General features: G+C 38.6%; 1 protein-coding gene across 1 annotated transcript; it reads right to left on the bottom strand.

Annotated features, from left to right (window-relative positions):
• Nucleotides 1-4,350: 4,350 nt before the first annotated feature.
• PCDHB1 (protocadherin beta 1) lies at nt 4,351-9,228 on the bottom strand. The gene has a single exon (XM_026017728.2). It carries the CDS (start codon nt 8,976-8,978, stop codon nt 6,522-6,524), a length of 2,457 nt encoding a protein of 818 aa, XP_025873513.1. The 5' UTR covers nt 8,979-9,228; the 3' UTR covers nt 4,351-6,521.
• Nucleotides 9,229-23,749: the final 14,521 nt, after the last annotated feature.

Raw genomic sequence — 23,749 nt, 5'->3', positions numbered from 1 at the left:
TTCTTTTATTAACATATTTATGATATATCTTTTCCTATCCTTTACTTTTAACTAGCTTGTATTATCATGTTTGAAGTGAATTTATTACAAACAGTATATACTGAAGTCATGTTTTTTAATCCATTCCACCATCTTCTGTCTTTAACTGGTGTATTTTGATCATTTACATTTAATGTAATTATTCATAAGCTACAGTTTAAGCCTGTCATTTTATTTTTTAAAGATTTATTTATTTTAGAGAAAGCATGTGTGCGTGCGCATGCACACACAGGGGGAGGGGCAGAGGAAGAAGGAGAGAGAATCTCAAGCAGATTCCCAGTTGAGCTCAGAGCCCAATGTGGGCTCAGTCTCAGGACCCTGAGGTCATGACTTGAGCCCAAATCAAGAGTCAGATGCCTAACCAAGTGAGCCACCAAGGAAGGCACTCCTGCTATTTTATTTTTTGTTTTCTGTTTGTTTTGTTTGTTTGTTTTGTTTCTGCTTTCCTTTTCTCTGTATTTCTGTGGATTACTCAACCATTTCTAAAATTTTGATTTTTATTTATCTTTTTTTTTTTAAAGATTTTATTTATTTATTCATGATAGTCACAGAGAGAGAGAGAGAGAGAGAGAGAGAGGCAGAGACACAGGCAGAGGGAGAAGCAGGCTCCATGCAGGGAGCCTGACGTGGGATTCGATCCCGGGTCTCCAGGATCGCACCCTGGGCCAAAGGCAGGCGCTAAACCGCTGCGCCACCCAGGGATCCCTGATTTTTATTTATCTATAGTGTTTCTGAGTATATTGCTTTATAAGGCTTTTTAGTGGCTGCTTTAGTTATTATATTATGTACAAATAACTTCTCATAGTCTACTAGTGTCATCATTTCATATGTTTGAATGAAGTATAGTCTCCTTACTCTCTCTCTCTCTCTCTCTCTCTTATTTATAACATTGTCTTGGTTACTCCACAGTCAGAACCACATCAGGCAGTATTATCATTTTTTAACATAATTTAGAAAACCCAAGAGGAAAAGAAAGTCTACTATATTCACCCATCTTTTACTCACCGTGCTCATTCTTCCTTCCTTATGTTCCAAGATTCCTTTTAAAATTATTTCCTGTGTGTTTAGAGAACTTCTCTTAGCCATTCTTTTAGGATCAGTCTGCTGATGACAAAGTCTTTTAGTTTTCCATCACCTAAGAATATCCTGATGTCCTCTTTATCCCTGAAGGATACTTTGAATATGGGATACTGGGTTGTATCTTTCAGTCACTAAAAACATCATGTTACTTGCTTCTGGCCTCTATCATTTCTGATGAGAAATCCTCTATCATTCACATTGTTTTTACCCTGTAGGTAATGTGTCATTTTTCTCTAGATGCTTTCAGGACATTTTGCCTTAATTTTCAGAAGTTTGACTACAGGGACACCTGCGTGGCTCAGTGGTTGAGCACCTGCCTTGTCTCAGGTCATGATTTGGGGGTCCTGGGATTGAGTCCTACATCAGGCTCCTTGCAGGGGGCCTGCTTCTCCCTCTGCCAATGTCTCTGCCTGTCTGTGTGACTCTCATGAATAAATAAATTAAATATTTAAGTTTCACTACAATATGTCTTGGTGTGGATTTCTTTGGATTTTTCCTGTTTGGAGTTTGCTCAGCTTCTTAAATATCCACATTCTTGTCTTTTGCCAAATTTGAGTATTTTTCAGCCCTATCTTCCTTCTCCTTTCCTTCTAAGACTTCAATGACACAAATATTACATCTTTTGTTATTTTCCCATACGTCTGGGAAGCTCTGTGCATTTATTTTTTAGTATATTTTCTTTCTTGTTCAGTTTGGGTAACTATTGTTCTTTCTTCCAATCAACTGATTCTTTTGTCTCTTTCCTCCATTCTGCTGTTAAGCCTATCCACTAAGCTTTTTATTTTGTTTATTGTACATCTTGGTTCTAAAATTTCTATTTGGTTCTTCTTCGTATTTTCTGTTTCTTTACTGAGACTTTCTTTTTTAAATTTTATTAATTTTTTAATTTTAATTCCAATATAATTAATATGCAGTGCTATAATACTCTCAGGTGTACAATATAGTGATTCAACAATTCTATACATTACTCAGTGTTCATCATGTAAGTGTACTCTTTAAACTCCATTTCCTGTTTCACTCATCCTCCTGCCCACCTCCCCTTTGGTTATCGTCAGTTTGTTCTCTATTGTTAAGAGTCTGATGGAGCATCTGTGTGGCTCATTTGGTTGGGCATCCTACTCTTGATTTCAGCTTGGGTTATGGTCTTGGAGTCGTGGGATGGAGTGCAACATTGGGCTTATGCTCAGTGCAGTCTGCTTGTTTGTCTCCCTCCCTCTCTGCTCCTCCCCCCACTTGCAGGCAAAGTGCTCTCTCTATCATATAAACAGATGGATAAAATCTTTTTTTAAAAGACTGGTTTTTGGTTTGTCTTTCTTCTTTTTATCTTCCTTTGTTTTGTTTCTTAAATTCCACATCTGAATGAAATCCCATGGTTATTTGTCTTTCTCTGATTGACTTATTCACTTAGGATTATACTCTCTCGCTCCATTCATGTTTTGCAAATGGCAATATTTCATTCTTTATATGGCTGGATAATATTCCATTAGGTACATGTATCTATATATACACATACAAACACATATACATATAGATGTCACTATATATATATATATACACATATATACATATATACATATATACATATATACATATATACATATATATATACATATATATATACATATACATATAGATGTCACTATATATATATATATATACACATATATACATATATACATATATACATATATACATATATATATATATATATATATATATATAAATCTCTTCTTTATCCATTCATCTATCAGGGGACATTTGGGCTGCTTCCATAATTTGGCTATTGTAATAATGCTATAATAAACATAGGGATGCATATATCCTTTTGAATTAGTGTTTTTATGGGTAAATGCCTAGAGTGCAATTACTGGATAATAGGGTAGTCTATTTTTATTTTTATTTTTTTTAAGATTTATTTATTTATTTATGATAGACACAGAGAGAAAGAGAGGCAGAGATACAGGAGGAGGGAGAACCAGGCTCCATGCCGGGAGCCCGACGCGGGACTCGATCCCGATCCCGGGACTCCAAGATCGCGCCCGGGCCAAAGGCAGGCGCCAAACCGCTGAGCCACCCAGGGATCCCTGGTAGTCTATTTTAAATTTTTTGTAGACCCTCCATAATGTTTTACACAGTGGATGCACCAGTTTGTATTCCCACCAACAGTGAACAAAAGTTCCTTATTCACCATATCCTTGCCAACACTTGTTGTTTCTTGTCTTTTATTTTAGCCATTCTGACAAGTACGAGGTGATATCTCCTTGTAGTTTTGATTTGTATTTTCTTGATGATAAGTAATGTTGGGCATTTTTCCTGTGACTTTTGGCCATCTGGATGTCTGCTTTGGGCAAATGTCTGTTCATGTCTTCTGCCCATTTTAAATTGGATTATTTGGTTTGGGGATGTTGGATCGTGTAAGTTCTTTATATATTTTAGATACTAACTCTTTACTGGATATTTCATTTGCAAATGTCTTCTCTCAGTTGGTTGTCCATTAGTTTTGTTGATGTTTCCTATCTTTGCAGAAGCTTTTTGTTTTGATTTGTAGTGTAACTTGAAATCTGAAATCGTGGTAATTCCTGCTTTTCTTTTCTTTCTCAAGATTGTTTTGGCTGTTCAAGGTCTTCTGTGGTTCTGTACAAATTTTAGGATTATTTGCTCTAGTTTTGTGAAAAATGCTGTTGGTATTTTGATAGGGATTACATTGAATCTATAGTTTGCTTTGGGTAGTATAAATATTTTGACAATATTTGTTCTTCCAATATATGAGCATGGAATATCTTTCCATTTGTGTTTGTCATAACTTTAGAAATATTTTGGTGGTGGTTTTTCAACCTTTTTTCATGAACAAGATAGAACCATTATACCTTCTGGCTGTAAGCAATTACCCTTGCTTTTATTCTCCATCTTGCATGGAGAATTTTTTTCCCAATAGCCCATAAGAGCCAAACTTATTGCAACTGATGCCAACTTCCCATTTTGCAACTCAGAAATGTCAGGGTTTCATACTTGTTCACCATTTTATGTTTGTTCCATTTTTGTTTTGTATTTTCTAATTTTTTATTTTAAATTTTATCTATTTCTTTCTGCATTCATATGAGCTTGCTTCACCAGCTTAACAGAAAACTATGCTATTTTTACTTTTTAATATTTTGTTTCAATATAATATAAATACAACTGCTACTTTGTTATTATTTTTACAGTGTCACATAAATTTGTAAACAAAGTCAATTTTTTGGTTGGAGAACAGTTGTTTAATTAGTCGCATAATTTGATAATGTTCAACTGTAGAGAATATAGACTTTATATGAGAGACTTACACAGATGAATTTTGCTTCCATGAATGAGACAAATTCATTTTTTTTTGAGAGAGAGACAGCGAGTAGAAAGGTAGAGAGAGAGGGAGAAGGACAAGAGAATCTCAAGCAAGCTCCATGCCCATTTGCAGAGCCCCGCACAGGACTGGATCTCACAACTCTGAGATCATGACCTGAGCCAAGAATCTGATGCCTAACCAACTGAGCCACCCAGGCACCCTGAGAGAAAGTTCATCTTTAAATAGAAACCAAAAACAAAATACAGAGACATGACAGAGAAAGCAATGTATTTACTTATTTTAGGATAACTAAACAAAACCAGATAGACAAATACCATTTCTTATATATCTGTATGTCTAATTTCAGCATATAAATCTGTTTTAACTGACATCTCTATTATACATAGCTTACAAATCTATAAACATGCCCATATAATAACATTTGAATTTTTCATAGTTTAGTATCTATTTAATAGTTTTATAGTTGTAATGGAAATTTCAAATCAAGTTAACATAATTTTCATTTAAAGTTAAAACATCATTATGAATAAACCTTAATAAGATTTAGGAAATTTATACTTGTTTAAGATCATATAGCACATAGGGTTACAAAGAAATACTTATTTTGGTCAAAATGTGTTCTATGTGGATAATTCCAGTCTTAAAAATCTGCTTTTCATCCCAGATAAAAGAGTTTGCTGAACAACAAAATAAATAATGATAGCACTGGATTATAACCTAAATAATAAAATATCCATGAGTCTATATATACAGGAATCAGGGAAATAGAAAATTACCACTCAAATGCCACAGTGTTAATTGCCATCAGAAGTAGCCAGCAATAGGTACTAAAATTAATGAGCAAAAATTTAAGCAGAAACATGATATTTGCATAATTTCAAAGTGTCTCTCTCCAAGTACTTATTAATTACAAAGAGAAAAATAGCAACTGTACAGTGGAGATACTTGACATAGTACCTTAAGTAAGTGATGAGGATTAGTATTACCTTAACACTACTGAACTGTACGCTTAAAAATATTTGATGTGGTAAATTTTTTGTTGCTTTTAACCACAATGCTTTAAAAGATTAATATTACTGCTCAATAGGACACATTGACATCATGTACCCCTGATAATGACAATTTGAGAAGGATACAATATCATGTCTGTGGTATTCTTCCCAATAATGCAGAACATCAATCTAACCTAAAGAAGACAAGGACAATCTGAAATTGAGGGGCATGTTTGTTAACTAAACTTATTATGGTAATAGTTTCACAATACATGTAAGTAAGGTAATTATACATACACCTTGAGATTATATAGTGCTACAGTTATATCTCAATAAAACTGAAAAAGTTGAAAAAAATAAAATCTAGTAATATGTGAAAATGTATCTTTTCTTAAGGCCACTTAATTGGTATTCATGATCATTTTTTCCTTAATATCTTTTTATTTTATAGTTTGTGCTAGCACTTGTTAACTATAGTAAGCCTAATTTTTTTTCCTTACCTACCTTTCATTCCCCACACTCAAATACCTGCTCTGTGATAAGGAATGGAATGGACATCTGGGTATAAAGAGAAGTTTGAAATTTGCCTTAGGCCATAAACAGCCATTAAAAACTCACATATAACTTAACTTTGGAAAACATTCCTGAACTGAATCTCTTTAGTCTTATATCTGCCTTTATTCACCTTCTCAAATAAGTCAATCCTTTTTTTTTCTTTTTACCTGTCTTTCCTCCTGATTGTCTATGAGGACACCATTCACCAGGCATTCGTGTTATTATGAATGATGACATGCAAGATTTTGAGTCAAAGATGATCTACACATACTGAGGCACAAAAATCTAGAAACGTCTGAGTAATGATAAACTATATTTCTGCTCCTCAAATCTAATGCTTCCTGATATATCAAAACTAGAACCTAGTTTTCTTCCCTATGCATGCATAACTGTCTACTGGAAAATAATTTGAAGGCAAAATAACCAGATCTTTCTATGCAACTAAGCATTTCCAGGGCCAGGAGTAATGAACCCAAGGGAGACATAAATAATGGCTGCATATAGCTCATAAGTAAGAGCTACATACAGTTGTCAGATACTCGACCATGATCCTCTGACCCCTGAGACCTATTCCTCTCAGAATCTGGTGGTAAACTGGAGCAAGCCTCTGTTTTTGCCTCTCCAGTGCCATGGGGGAAGGGAAAGTTGGGCATAAAGCGCTTAAGAAACCGAAACTCACTATTGCTGGTGCCAGTGGCTGAGCACATTTCATAGGGACACGGCTGAGATAAAGACCCACTGGCCCCTCCTTGTACCAGGTTGTTAGGGAAATTACAGTCATCATAGAAATGCTCTTGAACTGTGAACTTTTCTCTATATTTAACCTTCTGGTAGATGTGAAGAACAAAGATCACTGTGACAGACAGGAGAAAGAGAAAGGAAAGCACAGCTAGAGAAATGACCAAATATTTAGTGGATGGATTTACCCTTGTAGGATTCTTGGATGGATTCCGGAATTGCAGATAAGGTTCAGAAAATCCATCTACCAGCAAGATGTTGAGTGAGGCAGTAGTGGAAAGAACTGGTTGGCCATGATCTTGAACAAGAACGATCAGTTTCTGAATCATAGGGTCTCTCTCAGATATCTGCCGCAATGTACGGATTTCCCCATTTTGTTGTTGAACAGAGAATAACCCAGGGTCAGTGGCCTTAAGGAGATGATATGAGAGCCAAGAATTCCGACCTGAGTCACCATCCACAGCCACTACCTTGGTTACCAGGTAGCCCACATCTGCAGACCTGGGCACCAAGTCATTGCAGGGTGAGGTGCCATTCTGCAGTGGGTACAAGATCATTGGGCGGTTGTCATTGTCATCCAGAACAACCACTCTGACAGTAACCTGGCTACTCAATGACAAGAAGCCCCCATCAGTTGCCTTTACCACAAACTGAAAATCTTGAATGGCCTCATAATCAATGGTTCTCAGTGCATAGAGCTTCCCGTTATCTGAATTTATGGAGATATAAGCAAACACGGCTAAATCTCCACTTTTTGGAGGCAGCAAAGTGTATGTTACTTGGGCATTCTCACCCAAATCTAGATCTTCAGCATGAACTTTGCCAATAAAAATTGCTGGGCTGTTGTTTTCTCGAACAGTCAAAATGTAGGAGTCTTCCTGAAATACTGGGGGGTTGTCATTAATGTCAGATATTAGCACCTCAATCACAGTTTCTGTGAATAGACTGGGTGGCCCAGTATCCATGGCAACAACGGTGACATTGTAGCCGGAAACCTCTTCCCGATCCAAGCCTCTGTCAGTAACCAGTGAGTAAGAATTCCGGAAAGTAGGTTTGACTGCAAAAGGAAGGTCTTCTCTGAGGAAGCAGATGATTTTTCCTCCCACCTGAATGTCCCGGTCTCGAATAGAGAAAAGGGCTACTACAGTTTGTAGTGGGGAGTCTTCGGGGAGAGGGCTGGATACAGAGGAGACTGTCACCTCAGGTGGATTGTCATTCACATCCACCACTTCCACCAGGACTTTGCTGTGGGCAGAGAGGCCCCCTCCGTCGGTGGCTTGAATGTCAATATCGTATGTTTCAATTGCTTCAAAATCTAGGGGCCCTCTTAGTCGAACCTCTCCAGTTTGAGAGTCAATCTGAAATGTCTGGAGAATTGTTTCTGGGTTTTGAGCTAAGGAGTACGTTATTTCCTTGTTGGAACCTTCGTCCAGGTCTGTGGCACTCACAGTGGCCACCAAAGAACCATTGGCGCTGTTTTCCGGCACCTGAACGCGGTACACCAGTCTAGAGAACTGAGGTACGTGGTCATTGACGTCCAGAACCTCCACGCGGATGTGGGCGATGCCAGATTTGGGTGGGGACCCGCCGTCCACGGCCGTAATGGTCAGGTTGACTTCAGGCTGCTCCTCTCTGTCCAGAGGCTTATCCAGGACCAGCTCGGCATATTTGGGCCCTTGGCTGCGAAAACGGGTGTGCAGGTGGAAATACGCGTTGGGGCTCAAGGTGTAGTTTTGAAGACCATTGAGGCCCACGTCCAGATCCTGGGCGCTCTGCAGGGGAAAACGTGAACCCAAGGGTGTGCTCTCCGGAATCTTTAAAAGCGGCTGCTTGTTCAGGAAAATCGGGGCATTGTCATTGATATCAAATACCCTGACCTCCGCACGAAAGGACTGCAGCGGCTCCACCAGGACTATTTCAAAGTGCAGGACACACGGGTCAGCTTTGCCACAAAGCGACTCCCTATCCAGTTTCTCCTTCACGAACAGATCCCCTGTCTTGCGGTGGAGCCGGAAATGCCCTTTGCTGCCTTCGGAAACCAGTCGCGCCCCGCGCGCAGCCAGCTTCCCTACCTCCAGCCCCAGGTCCTTGGCCACATTAGCCACAAACGAACCGCTCTCCATCTCTTCCGCCACCGAATAGCGGATAGTGGCCGCGCTCCCCGTAGATATGCACAACAAAAAGAGAAGAGACCCTACTTGCCTGCTCTGCAAGAATTTTCTGCGCGCAACCGCCATCCGTTCTCACAAGTGCACTCTCTGCAGCAGCCACCACCTGTTGCGGATATACTTCACTTTTCCGCCGACAGGTTCCTGCAACTGCAGGCGCTGAGCTTTGCTCGGCTCTAACCGCAGAGCCATCAACCGCTAGCCACGCCCGGTAAGCTGTTTTGCACTTGGAAGAAAATTTGCATTGAGCAACTCAACTCCCCAGTCTATCCACTGTATTAATAGGTATGTTCTCATTCCGGAGATCAGGTAGAGGATGAAAGTCGTTGCCAAAGCAACGGCTGACTCGCCTTTTAATTCCCTTTCAGAAAAAAAGTCCTTGGGAATTAAAAAGCCAATGAGGTTACTTAAGCTGAAGTCGCCTACCTGCGAGCCAGCCGGCTGGGGCCGCTGCGGCAACCGGCAAACACTGAGGAGTAAGCAAGCTATTCTGAACACTCCACACAATCCACCCTGAGATCCAGGGAGAGGCAAAAACGTCCTGGAGCCGGATGGCAGGAGGGCAGAGAGGGATGGAAAATCGGAGACAGTGATCAGCAGGAAAAAGAAAGGGGACAGACAGATTTCCTTCAGGTTTCCTTCAGGTTTCCTTCAGGAACCTGGTGTCCATTGATAGAGTAACCGGCTTTGATTTGCATAAATCCATTCCTTTCCCAGAACACTCACTCAGGAAACAGTTGGTTTGGCACTTATGATTATGATGGTATTAGTATTTTTTGATGGCATTAATATTTACTGAGTATGGTTCCATATAGCGCTGGTACTGTGTTGTTTACGTGCATTATCTAGTTAAATCCTTGCAACAACTTCATGAAGCACACATCAGTATTTCTTTTTTTCTTTTTTTACAAAGAAACTGAGACTGGATAAGTTATGTCACTCTCCTAAGACCCCCTAACTTAATCAATATTAGAGAAGGAATTCAATTTAATTTTGTCTGACTCCAGAGTCTATGCTGTTAATTAGTACATTACTGTTTCCCAGATAACATGGTGGATAAATGAAATGAAGTTGTTTGGCATTGGATTAGAAAGGAAATGAAATAACAGACTACTTACATATATTAAAAACGACCTGAGAGAAAGTTGGGAGATATTTGTTCAGAGTTTCTTTTACAATCATAGGATCATAGAAGGTTTAAGAATGATAAGCCACCTCAAAAAAGATGGATCCCTCAATCTACATTACAAATCTTACCATTTGGCTTAAGTGTGCATCCCTAAACAGCTTAATTTTGCCTCTTTAAAAAACTATATAAAGAAATACAATAAAGTATATGGAAGGTAATTTTTTTTTACTATGGTTAAAAAAACACATGACATTTACAGTGAATAATCTTTTGGTTTTTTTTAAAGATTTATTTATTTATTTATGGTAGACAGAGAGAGAGGCAGAGACAAAGGAGGAGGGAGAAGCAGGCTCCATGCCAGGAGCCCGACGTGGGACTCGATCCCGGGACTCCAGGATCGCGCCCTGGGCCAAAGGCAGGCGCCAAACCACTGAGCCACCCAGGGATCCCCGTGAATAATCTTTTGAATCCAATTTCTTTCCTTCATTATTTAGCTCAATGTGAGACTGATGTTGTTGTGTTTAGTTCTCATTCATCCATTCCATTGCTGTATAGAATTCCAGAGTATTGTCAATACCCTTTGGCCACAGGGCATCAGGAATGCACCTGTAGTTAAAGAGTTGTATTTTCTGACTTACTGGAATAAATATGCTCAATGCAAATTTTCTTCCAAGTGCACACCACAGAGAATCATGGGACATCTCAGTAAGAGAGCGTTAGAAAATGATTTCAGGTGGTGAAATAGGACTTTGTTTGGATGGGATACTGCCAGAAATGGAGTTGATACTATGGTTGGATATATTAATAATTCTTAGGTAGAAAGTGAGAAGAAAGGAGGAGGTAAAGCTGGGACTGGCAAAAAAAGCTGTGATTGATCATTCATACTAGCCAGGATAGATCATTTTTGTGCATTGGATAGTGTTCTTTTTGTCTGTGTTTAGACATGATTATGGCGTGCTCTTATCTGAAATTTGATCCATCACAGTCATAGAGTGGCATTGTGTAACATTGGTGTTCTATGAAATTATTTTTGTTCAATAGGCAAACACCATGGCCCAGCTTGGAGTATCAGATCAGCTACTAGCTATCAGATATTGCTTTTGTCTTTTTCAGTATGAATATAGCAAAACTCATTTGCACATTTGATTGAGAACTGCTACTGTTCATAGCAGTGTGCCCTTGTATGTGTCACTTTGTAAAGATGTATATGTATTTTGGGTAACAGGGCATATACCCAAAAGAGGCATTGATGTCATGGGGTATGTTCTTTTCAGCTTTACTTCTTATTGTCAAACTGCTAAGAGGTCGTACCAGTTTATACTCTCATCAGCAGTGTAAACTCCAGTTGTTCAAATTCTTACCAACACCTAGCATTACTTATATTTTTAAAGTCTATCCATTCTTGGTATCTCAGTATGGTTTAAATTGTATTTCTCTGATGATTAATTATTGATGAGGTAGGACACTGTTTATTTTTCTTTTTTGTAGTAATAAATTTATTTTTTATTGGTGTTCAACTTGCCAACATACAGAATAACACCCAGTGCTCATCCCGTCAAGTGCCCCCCTAAGTGCCTGCCACCCAGTCACCCCCACCCCCCGCCCTCCTCCCCTTCCACCACCCCTAGTTCGTTTCCCAGAGTTAGGAGTCTCTCATGTTCTGTCTCCCTTTCTGATATTTCCTACCCTTGTCTTCTCCCTTCCCCTCTATTCCCTTTCACTATTATTTATATTCCCCAAATGAATGAGACCATTTAATGTTTGCCCTTCTCCGATTGACTTATTTCACTCAGCATAATACCCTCCAGTTCCATCCACGTCGAAGCAAATGGCGGGTATTTGTCACTTCTAATGGCTGAGTAATATTCCATTGTATACATAGACCACATCTTTATCCATTCATCTTTCGATGGACACCGAGGCTCCTTCCACAGTTTGGCTATTGTGGACATTGCTGCTAGAAACATCGGGGTGCAGGTGGAAATTGAAGCAGTCATCAAAAACCTCCCAAGACACAAAAATCCAGGGCCAGATGGCTTCCCTGGGGAATTCTATCAAACGTTTAAAGAAGAAACCATACGTATTCTACTAAAGCTGTTTGGAAAGATAGAAAGAGATGGAGTACTTCCAAATTCGTTCTATGAGGCCAGCATCACCTTAATTCCAAAACCAGACAAAGACCCCACCAAAAAGGAGAATTATAGATGAATATCCTTGATGAACATGGATGCAAAAATTCTCAACAAGATACTAGCCGATAGGATCCGACACTGTTCTTTAGTCACATGGTTATCCTTTGGGTGAAGGGAGGGTTGTTCAGGTTTCTTGCCCAGTTTTTACATTGGATCATTTACCTTTTTTCTGTTGATTTGTAGCTCTTCATCTATTCTGAATATGAGTCCTGAACATCGTAAGTGAGAGAATGAGACATGTTTATCTTTAGTCAATATATGTCCACAGAGTTTTTGTTTAAAAAGGAGATATTTCAAAAAAAAGGGGGGAGATATTTCTGGGACACCTGGGTGGCTCAGCGGTTGAGCGTCTGCCTTTGGCTCAGGGTGTGATCCTGGGGTCCGGGATCAAGTCCCACACTGGGCTCCCTCCAAGGAGCCTGCTTCTCCCTCTGCCTATGTCTCTGCCTCTCTCTCTCTCTCTCTCTCTCTCTCTCTATCATGAATAAATAAATAAAAATTTTTAAAAGGAAGATATTTTTCCCAGTGATTCACACATTATGCAGAAGCTTATGACATCCTAGAGAATCTTTAAAAATTGAGATGTAATTAACATGTAACATTATGTTAGTTTCAGATGTACAACATAATGATTCCATATTTGTAGATATTATGAAATGATCACCAGGCTAAGTCTAGTTAAAATCCATCACCCCATGGAGTTAGAATATTTTTTCTTGTTATGAGAACTTCTTAAAATTTATTTTAATTCCAGTATGGTCAAGAGTGTTATAGTAGTTTCAGGTGTACTCATCACAACACATAGGCTCCTCTTTCCCAACCTATTTCACTTAACCCCCCGCTAACCTCCCCTGATAAGAACTTTTAAGAACTATTTTCTAGCAATTTTCCAATATACAATATAGTATTATTAACTATAGTATTATTAAATAGTCATTATTAACTAAAGTCTTAGTGCAATCAATTTTCAAATAATGCATCCCAAAGCCATAAATTTTAAATATCAAAAAAAAAATAATTTATAATTTTTAAGACTCCCAGTTTCTGGTAATTTGTTATGGCAGTCCTAGAAACTAATACACAGGGTAAACCAAATTGTAGCTTAAAATATACTATAATAATTGGGCTTAACCTCTTGTTCTTCTGTCACCTTGATAAGAACATTCTCATTTTAGCCCACTGACCCAAGGATGAGGCTGGAACAGCACTGGACACAGCTTGCATATTGAATCAAGCACAGCTGATTTCAGCCTAAGTCTGCTGACTCCTATATGCATGAGTGGGAATTAATGTTGTTTTGTGCAACTAAATTTTGAGGTGTTTTGTCACACTGTTTTATGTGACAATAGCTGACAGATACAATATGTAAACATTTAGTTTTGCTATGAGTTAGTTGCAGACATCATGATACATCGTCCCGAAATATCTCAACAGGTACCTCTTATGAACAGGAGCATTCTCCCACATAATTTCAAATACAGTTCTCAATTCAGTGAAACTTAACATGAATGCAATCCTAATACTTAATATATATTCCATATTCTAATTTCCTGAATTGTTCCAATATTGCCTTTTGTGGTTGTTTTTTTAAAATCCAGAATACAACCAAAGATTGCACATTACATTTAACTGTCATATTTTTCCAGGTTCCTTTAAACTGCAACAGTTTAAAGAATGCATTTTTTACAACTGATTTTTTTCATGAAACTTCCATTCTTAAAGAATCATTTTACAGCATATTCCTCAATTTGGAATTTTTACCATGTCTTAATGATTAGATTCAGATGAAATATTTTTACATCAATATCACACAGGTGATGTTGTATCCTTTTCAATACACTACATCAGAAGGTATATAATGTCATTTATTCCATTATGGGTGATAGTAAGTTTGATAATTACATTATAAAGTAGCTTACATCGAATTTCTCAATTGGAAAGGTACCATTTAATTCTTTTCATAATTAATTAGTTATCTGTGGAGAGATATTTCAAAACTATGTGATATGCTGTTTCCAAAACAATGAGTCAGTGTTTCCCAACATCCATGGGTGATACTTACCTGAATTAGTACATACCTGTACTAACTAACATCTTATAAGTGTGTGTATACACAAATACTTATATAAATGTAATCATAGTACTTATACTTTTAATTCATTAACACAGGTTTCTTAATTTCCATCCTCAATTTGTATTTGTACTAGCTTTGTACCAAAGTGAGAATCTTTGCTTCCCAACATTATCAATATATTTGCTTATTACCTAAATCTTAAAATATATGATACTTTTACAATAAGATCCAGCAATCACTCTCCTTGTTATTTACCAAAGGAGATGAAAACTTGTGTCCTTAAAAGCTCTGCACACAGATGTTTAGAACAGCTTTAATCACAATGTCCTTTAGTCATGTCTTTGGTTGCTTCTAAGTCTGGGCAATAATGAATAAAGCTGCTATAAACATCCATGTCCAGGTTTTTGTGAGGACATGTTTTCAACTCCTTTGGGTACATATCAAGGAGCATGATTGCTTGATCATATGGTAAAGAGAATTTTTAGTTTTGTAAGACCAGCCAAACTACTTTCCAAAGTGGTTGGACTATTTTGCATTCCCACAAATAATGAGTAAGAGTCCCTGTTGTTCCAAGTGCTCACCAGCATTTGGTGTTTTCAGTGTTGTGGATTTTGGGCATTATAATAAGTATGTGGTATTATCTCATTGTTGTTTTAACTTGTATTTTCCTGATGACATATAATGTGGAGCATCTTTTCATATGTTTATTTGCCATCTTTGTATCTTTATATAATGAAGTATCTGTTAAGGTCTTTGGTTTTTTTTTTTTTTATTATTGGTGTTCAATTTGCTAACATATAGAATAACACCCAGTGCTCATCCCATCAAGTGCCCCCCTCAGTGCCTGTCACCCAGTCACCCCCACCCCCCGCCCAAGTTAAGGTCTTTGACTCAGTTTTTAGTTGGGTTATTTGTTTCCTTATTGTTGAGTTTTTAATTTTTTTGTATATTTTGAATAGTTGTGAACCTTGGTCATTTATCAAATATGTCTCTTGGAAATATTTTCTCCCAATTTGTGTCTTGTGTTTTTTATCTCTTGCAAATGTCTTTTGCAGATGATAAATTTTAAATTAAATTTTTAAAAGATTTATATATTTATTTGGGAGATGGAAAGAGAGCGCGCAGGAGCAGGAGAGAGAATCTTGAAGCTGATTCTCTCTTTTGTTTTTAAAGATTTTATTTATTTATTCATAGACAGAGAGAGAGAGACAGGCAGAGGGAGAAGCAGACTCCATGCAGGGAGCCGGATGTGGGACTCGATCCCAGGTCTCCATGATCAGGCCCTAGGCTGAAGGCGGCGCTAAACCGCTGAGCCACCCGGGCAGCCCTTGAAGCTGATTCTCACTGAGCAATGAGCCTTACATGGGGCTCAATCCCAAGACCCTGAGATTGCCACCCAAGCCAAAACCAAGAATCAGACACTCAACCAACTGAGCCACCTAGGTGTCCCCAAATTTTTTATATTTTAAAAACATTTTTAAAAAGATTTTATTTATTTATTCACAAGAGACACACACAGAGAGAGGCAGACATATAAGCAGAGAGAGAAGCAGGTTCCCTGAAGGGAGCCTGATGCGGGACTCGATCCTGGGACTCCAAGGATCATGCCCTGAGCTGAAGGCAGATGCTTAACCACTGAGACACCCAGGCACCCCCAAGTTTTTTATTTTAATGAAGTCAAACTAGTCAATTATTTGTTTGGTCATACCTTTGGTATTGTATCTAAAAATTTATCTCAACATCCAAGATCATCTAGATTTTCTCCTATATTATCTTCTATGAGTTTTATAGTTTTGTGTTTATATTTAGGTATTTTTTCTTCTTTTTTTCTTTTTTTGAGACAGAGAGAGCACATGCATGAGCGGGTGGGGAAGGGCAGAGAGAGAGGAAGGGAGAGAATCCTAAGCAGGCTCCACATTCAGCACAGAGCCTGATGTGGGGCTTGATCTCACAACCTTGAGATTACGACCCAAGCTGAAATCAAGAGACACGCAACCAACTGAACCACTCGGGTGCTCCCTTTTTTCTTTTGAGACAATTTTTGTGAAGTGTATAAAGCCTATGTCTAGATTTATTTTTTTCTGCATGTGTTGCAGCATCATTTGTTGAAAATTTGTTTTTCCATTGCATTGCCTTTGCTCCTTTGTCAAAGGTCAGTTGACTGTTTTTTTTTTATTATTATTGTTTAAGATTTCACTTATTTAACTATTTTAGAGAGAGAGAGAGAGCATGTGTGAGCGGGGGGAGGAGCAGAGGGAGAGGGACAAGCAGACTCTGCTGTGTGCACCTGATGCTGGTAGATCGCCTGATCCCCGACACCACGACTGGAGCTGAGACTACAACTAGAGCTGGAACCAAGAGTCAGACAGTTGACTTTTTAAAGAGATTTTAATTATTTATTTATTTATTTAGAGAGAGAGAATGAGCAGTGGGAGAGGCAGAGGGAGCAAGAGAGAATCTGAAGCAGACTCTGCTGAGCATGGAGTCCTCCATCCCAAGACCCTGAAATCAGGACCTGAGCTTAACAGACTGAGCTACCCAGGTGCCCAACCCCCTGCAGTTGACTTGTTTTATATGGGTCTATTTTGGGGCTCTCTATCCTATTCTATCTGTTTATTCTTTGGCCCATATCTTGATTCCTGTAGCTTTATAAGAAGTCTTCAACTTAGCCAGTGTCAGTCTTCTGACTACGTTCTTTTTCAATATTGTTTTGACTCTTCTGGGTCTTTAACCTCTCTAAATAAATTTAGAATCAGTTTGTCAATATCCACAGAACATCCTCCCAGGATTTGTATTGGGATTACATTAACTATGCATCAAGTTGGAAAGGACTGACAATATTGAGTCTTCCTATCCATGAACATGGAATATCTCTCCATTTATTTATTTTTATTTCTTTCATAAGAATTTTCTCATATAGATCTTTTTTTAAAGATTTTCTTTATTTATTCATGAGAGACAGAGAGAAAGAGAGAGAGAGAGAGAGAGGCAGAGACATAGCCAGAGGGAGGAACAGGCTCCCTGCAAAGAGCCCGATGTGGGACTTGATCCCAGATCCCAGGATCATGCTCTGAGCTGGAGGCAGATGCTCAACCACTGAGCCACTCAAGCATCCCTTCGTATAGATCTTGTACATATTTTATTAGACTTGTTCCTAAGTATTCCATTTAGGGGGTACTAACGTAGGTGGTATTGTGTTTCTTATTTTAAATTTCACTTGTCTGTTACTGGTATATAGAAAAATTATTGACTTTTTTATATGATGCTCATATTCTGCAGTGTTGCTATAATCACTTATTAGATCCAGGAATTTTTTGTTGAGACTTTATTTTTTCTATATACCTATTCATGTAATCTTCAAACAAAGTTTTATTTCTTTCTTCCTAAGCAGTATACCTTTGTCTCCTTTTCCAGGCAATCTTTTGGGGTTTTTTTCCAGGTAATTTTTTTTCCAGACAGTGTTTAAAAGCAGTGATGAGGGGCATCCAGGTGGCTCAGTCGGTTAAGTGTCTGCCTTTGGTTCAGGTCACAATCTCAGGGTCCTGGGATCTAGCCTTACAGTCACGGAATTGAAAAATAATAATAATAATTAGGAGGGAAAAAACAATGCAACCAAATTGGAAAGAAATAAGTACAATTATGTCTGTTTGCAGATGATATGAAATTATATGTCCAAAGCCATAAAGATCCCCCCCCCCGAAAACTGTCAAACTCATAAATAATTTCAATAAATTTGCAGGATACAAAATCAAAAAATAAATAAATAAATAAATAAAATAAAGTCTTGGAGAGACTCAGCTCTATAAGCCCGTGAAAACAAGCCTTGGAAATCCCTTTCACGAAGATGGCGCTTAAAGCGAAGGAAGCCCCTACCCCTCCCAAAGCCGAAGCCAAAGCAAAGGCTTTGAAAGCTAAGAAAGCAGTGCTGAAAGGCGTGCACAGCCACACACACACACACACACACACACACACACAAAGAAGATCCCTACGTCACCTACATTGCAATGACCCAAGACCCTGCGTCTCAGAAGGCAGCCCAAATATCCTTGAAAGAGGATGATCACTATGCCATCATCAAGTTCCCCCTGACTACTGAGTCAGCCATGAAGAAAACAGAAGACAACAACACACTTGCGTTCATTGTGGATATCAAAGCCAATAAGCACCATATCAAACAGGCTGTGAAGAAGCTCTATGACATTGATGTGGCCAAGGTCAACACCTTGATCAGGCCTGATGGAAAGAAGAAAGCAAATGTTCGACTAGCTCCTGACTATGATGCTTTGGATGTTGCCAACAAAACTGGGATCGTCTAAACTGAGTCCAGCCCGCTATAAATCTAAATATAAATTTTTTCACCATAAGAAATAAAGTAGGGGATCCCTGGGTGGCTCAGCGGTTTGGTGCCTGCCTTCAGCCCAGGGCGTGATCCTGGAGTCCCAGGATGGAGGCCCGCATCGGGCTCCTTGTGTGGAGCCTGCTTCTCCCTCTGCCTGTGTCTCTGCGCCTCTCTCTCTCCCTCTCTCTCTCTGTGTGTCTATCATGAATAAATAAAATCTTTAAAAAAAATAAACCAACTATTTTTTAAAATAAACACAAAAAAAGAATTTGGGAATTTGGACTTAACACTATTACAGGAGTGCCATGTTTGTTTGTTTGTTTGTTTGTTTGAAAATCTACTCAGGCAAGCCAGAAAAATGTAATTAGACTCACATTGGATAACAAATTCTTATTATCCCATGTTCTATCCTATACAACTCTGTATTTCCTAATTATAAAATTAGTTTAGATTAAAATCTGTTCTAATATTTATGCAAAATGTGTCACTTATGTTTACTTATTTACCTTTATACCATACATCTAAATGCTTCTGAAATTGTTCTGTTGAGAATTTTGTCACTGTTTTCAACCTCTTTCAGAAAAAAATACCCTATCTAACTAGGATATTGGAGAGATTGTCCAATGTTTGGACAGAAACAATAGATTATTTCTATTATTGCATCCAAACTTCAAGTTGTCTTAGAGTTGTAATGTTTATACTTTTTTGTTATAGTCATATTATATTAATATCTGGGATCCCCTCAATTTTCTTTCATATATACTCCTTCCTTAATCTGGAAAAAAACGTATTTGGGGGGGCAATGTATTTTGAAACACTGAGGTCGCATCTGCTGTTTTAGATTTTAGTACTATTTTAGAATTCTTTTCTTTCATGCGTCTTTTCATGCATTTAGGTTTCTTATTCATTTGGCAGAAACATGAGGCTTTAGGGGTCCAGAAGTCTTTCTTAGGCAGCTCAATGCACCGCAGCTGCTCTTAATCTACCATCTGTTGCTTTGAATGACAATACTCCTTATTGTTCACCATGTGCATATGCATATAATGTTTCAGTCTTTCACAGTAACATAAGAAGGCATAATATAAACCAATACCATCTATAGTCCAGATTTATATTACATTCTTATTTTAAACAGATGGCTTTCATGCCCTTATTCACGCTTATTTGCTTTCCATGTCGATTCTGGTGGCATAGGTTACAGGTGCCTTTCCATGAAATTTGACAAGTGTTTGGGAAACTTCCCAATTTAATCAAATGGAGCCTAGGCTAGAGTGGTAATTTTTCTCTTCATTGAACTCTGACCAATTTCTCCCTTTTATAATCAAAGACAATTCACATAATGACCTCAAATCAGTACCTCAATTTTTTGTTGAAATTAATATTTTGAATACGTTTTATACCTTGAAACAGAAGCAATAACTATAGTTTCTATGTTAAGATCCACAGAGCAGCAAATGAGAAAATTATCTAAAAAATACTAAATATTAACTGGGTTGGCTGATAAAGCTAAGCGTATTTCCTGAATAGGTCTTTTCTTTCTGAGATTGATAAATTTGTTCTTTGAGAAAGAATTTTATTTTATTGTCAACTTGCTAGAATTGATTTTACACTGTAATCCATGCATCTGAACATATATATATAGTAAGGCTCTGGCTATATAGCAGTCACCTATTTCAAAAGATGGAAGAATGATATTAAACTAATTAGAAGGAGAGCTTACCAGTGGAGACATGGAAATTGGATGATTAATTGACATGAAATTTGACTTTATAGCTTCTTTCATTTACTTATTAGCATTTTAAATTTAAATTCAGTTAATTAGCATATAATATATCATTAGTTTCAGAGGTAGAGTTCAGCGATTCACTGGTTTTATATAATACCCAGTGCTCATCACATCATGTGCCATCCTTAATGCCCTTAATGTCCATCATCCAGTTACTCCATCCCTCCACCCCTGTCCCCTTCATCAACCCTCAGTTTGTTTCCTATGATTATGCATCTACTGGGACTCCTGGGTGGCTCAGTGGTTGAGCGTTTACCTTTGGCTCAGGGCGTGATCCCAGAGTGCAGGGATCGAGTCCCACATCAGGCTCCCTGTATGGAGCCTGCTTCTCCCTCTGTCTATGTCTCTGCCTCTCCCTCTCTGTGTGTCTCTCATGAACAAATAAAATCTTTTTTAAAATGTGCATCTACTTTTTTACGGTATTTTTAAAATCAAAATAACACTTCAGTGAGGCATTTCATTACCTCTTTCTCCTGTTTTCTTCTTGCAATCTATCAAAGAATCTATTTACTTAGCAACCTAAGGGGATCCCCATCTGAGACTGAATAATTAATTCATGGTGATTTAATCATCTCTATATCAAAATACAAAGGGTAAAAGCTGCAAAATACACAGAGTAAAAACAATAAGCATACCAAAAAATCCTATTATGTTCACCTCTCTGATAGCTTGTATACTAGCACAGGAAGAAAACAGGAAAAAAAATTTACTCCTATATTCGTATTACTTCTTGCCACATCTAAATATAATTAAACATTTTCCTCCCACAAGCTGAAATCAGAGCAGTACTCCCAACTATGCTCTCTTGGAAGTATTTGGCTAACAATATAAAGCATTTCTTCCAGTAAAATGTACTCTGAATATTTTAGTAAATATTTCTAAATTCCTATATATCCAAATATTTCTTTTTTTTTTTTAAATTTTTATTTATTTATAATAGTCACAGAGAGAGAGAGAGAGAGGCAGAGACACAGGCGGAGGGAGAAGCAGGCTCCATGCACCGGGAGCCCGACGTGGGACTCGATCCCGGGTCCCCAGGATCGCGCCCTGGGCCAAAGGCAGGCGCCAAACCACTGCGCCACCCAGGGATCCCCCTATCCAAATATTTCTTAAACACCTATCTGACAGGATGTGTTGGAAGAAATGCTTGAGAAATTTTCAGTCAGTTTGTACATTATTTTCTTGGATAGAAGTGAGAGATCACTCTGGAAATTCTCAATTTCCCTATACATCTGTATGGATTTTAAGAAGAGGCAGATCTCCCAAAAACCACCTCTGGAAGTCTAAGATCCCCAAATTTTCCGATTTGTTTTTTCAGTTTAGGGTCTCAATCCGAAGTCCTCTTTGAACTTTATCAAAAGCATTTCCCACTCTACCACCAGGTGGCAGATGGATCCATTCTTTGGCGCAAGAGCCCGACCCCGCCCTACCGGAAGTTGTCATTAAAGGAAACCTCTGGCCACGCCTAGAGTTCAGCACCCTAGACGCGGACAGCGACACCGCCCAGTTTAGTCTCATGACTTGTTACAGAGGCTTTCACCTGACAAAGGAGCTGGCCAATCCCAACTGGCTCCAAGGGGCTCGTGACCGACTAAGTTACAAGACCAGATATGGAGGGGGGTAAAAACCCCTTGATTTTTGGATATTTAGGCTGGCAAGGACACCAGCTGGCTTTAAATAATATTCCCTATTACAAAATGCCAACTTTGTTCTCTCTTACTACTGCCGGATCCTAAGTGCATGCTGTAAATGCTATCTTCGTGTGTGTGACAGACATTAGATCATCCAACCTTGGTGTATTGGTTTATTCCAACAAAATGCGTAAGACAGCAAAGGCGGTGCAAAAGTCTGTGTGAGTTATGGCGGCCAATGCCTCATCTTGTACAAAGCTGTTTGTCAGTTTTTCTAAGAAACCAGCGTGAAGATGGACTTTTTTTTCCTGCACTGGTTTCCTATTAATTACTCTCGAAAACACAAATAGCAGCTATCTTTGTTCGCATGAAATGACTGTTTCAGGCAAAGAGTGTGCTCAAGAAGTGGCAGTTTAAGTGTTGTGTTTCCGGTTGCTTAGCAATGCATTAGACAAAAAGAGCATGTTGGCGGGTTTTAATTCTCGTCTCAGAACGGCAAACACCCAAGGGCGAATGAAAAATGGGCTCAGAACAGCATAACATATTAACTGAGAGTAGGAATTAGAATCATAGTCTAATTTAAATCTCAGTCCTGAGGCAGCAGCAGGTAGGGCTAAATAGGAACAAGTAGCTGTTTAAGATTAACAAATAAATTAAATTAGACCTAGTTTTAGCGGTAATTTATCCATGTTAAACCGATTTCTCTTTCCCACTTTGTCTTGGCGGCGATCATTCAGATCTTTAACCAGCAGAGGGCGGATTGGCTGCATTTTTTTGCCCGTAGGACACTCCCTCCTCCCGTCCCCCTACCCCTACGCCTCTGCCCTGGCCCCAGAGAAATTAATTTAGTAGGCTTGTCAAATATACACCAGCTGAGGAAGGTGTGGTGGAAAGACACAGAACTTGGCAGAGTGCCCATCCGGTCTCCCTTGGATCTGTGGCTGCTCTTGGGTCTCCTTGCTTGGGGCTGCAAAGGGGATTGCAGTGGTTGTTCCAGGGAGAGGCAGGGATGAAAAGCAGCCCCATTCCAGCAACTGGATATATGGGATCCCTAGCTTCCAAGAATTAAGAGGACCAGAGGTAGCCTAGTTAGAGGAGGAATGTAACCTATGGAGGTTCCAAAGAGAAAAGAAGCAGTGTACGTTTCGGACTAATAACTCAGTATTCTGAAACATCAACCAAAAAAGGCTCTGCTCTGGCTTTGATAATCCAGGAACAAAAATGGGGGGTTGGGGAGTAGGGAAAGGAGAAGATGAGAGGGAAGACTAAGAGTCTGGCTGACTCATCTTTAATACAAAACAAGTGAAGCAAGCCACTCAGGGAGAGAGACAATGAGAGAAAGCCTGCCATAATGCAGGGCAGAGAAATAAAGCTTACTCTACGAAGTTAATTTACTGTTGGACAGAGCCCTCCACATTCTGGACAAACATACTACTTGCTCCACAGGGGCGTTTTACCTAGTATTGTAGGATTTTTGCAGAATCCCCTTGGGCAGGCAGCCAGAAATCCCATTAATTGGACATGTCCTTTCTCCTACATATATCTGTGTCTCAGAATTCATCTAACTCAGTTTCAAACTAGTAAAATTAATTTTTTTGGAGGCCATTAAACGGAGTCTTACATGGCATCGCATTTTTTCTCCTTCAATTGTTACATTTCTGTAAGGCTTATTTTTAATTCGACTCCTGA

The sequence above is a fragment of the Vulpes vulpes genome, chromosome 2 (assembly GCF_048418805.1).
Source record: "Vulpes vulpes isolate BD-2025 chromosome 2, VulVul3, whole genome shotgun sequence".
In the NCBI taxonomy this organism is placed as follows: Eukaryota; Metazoa; Chordata; class Mammalia; order Carnivora; family Canidae; genus Vulpes; species Vulpes vulpes.
Note: the sequence above shows the minus strand (reverse complement) of the source record. Positions and strands in the feature narration are given on the sequence as shown.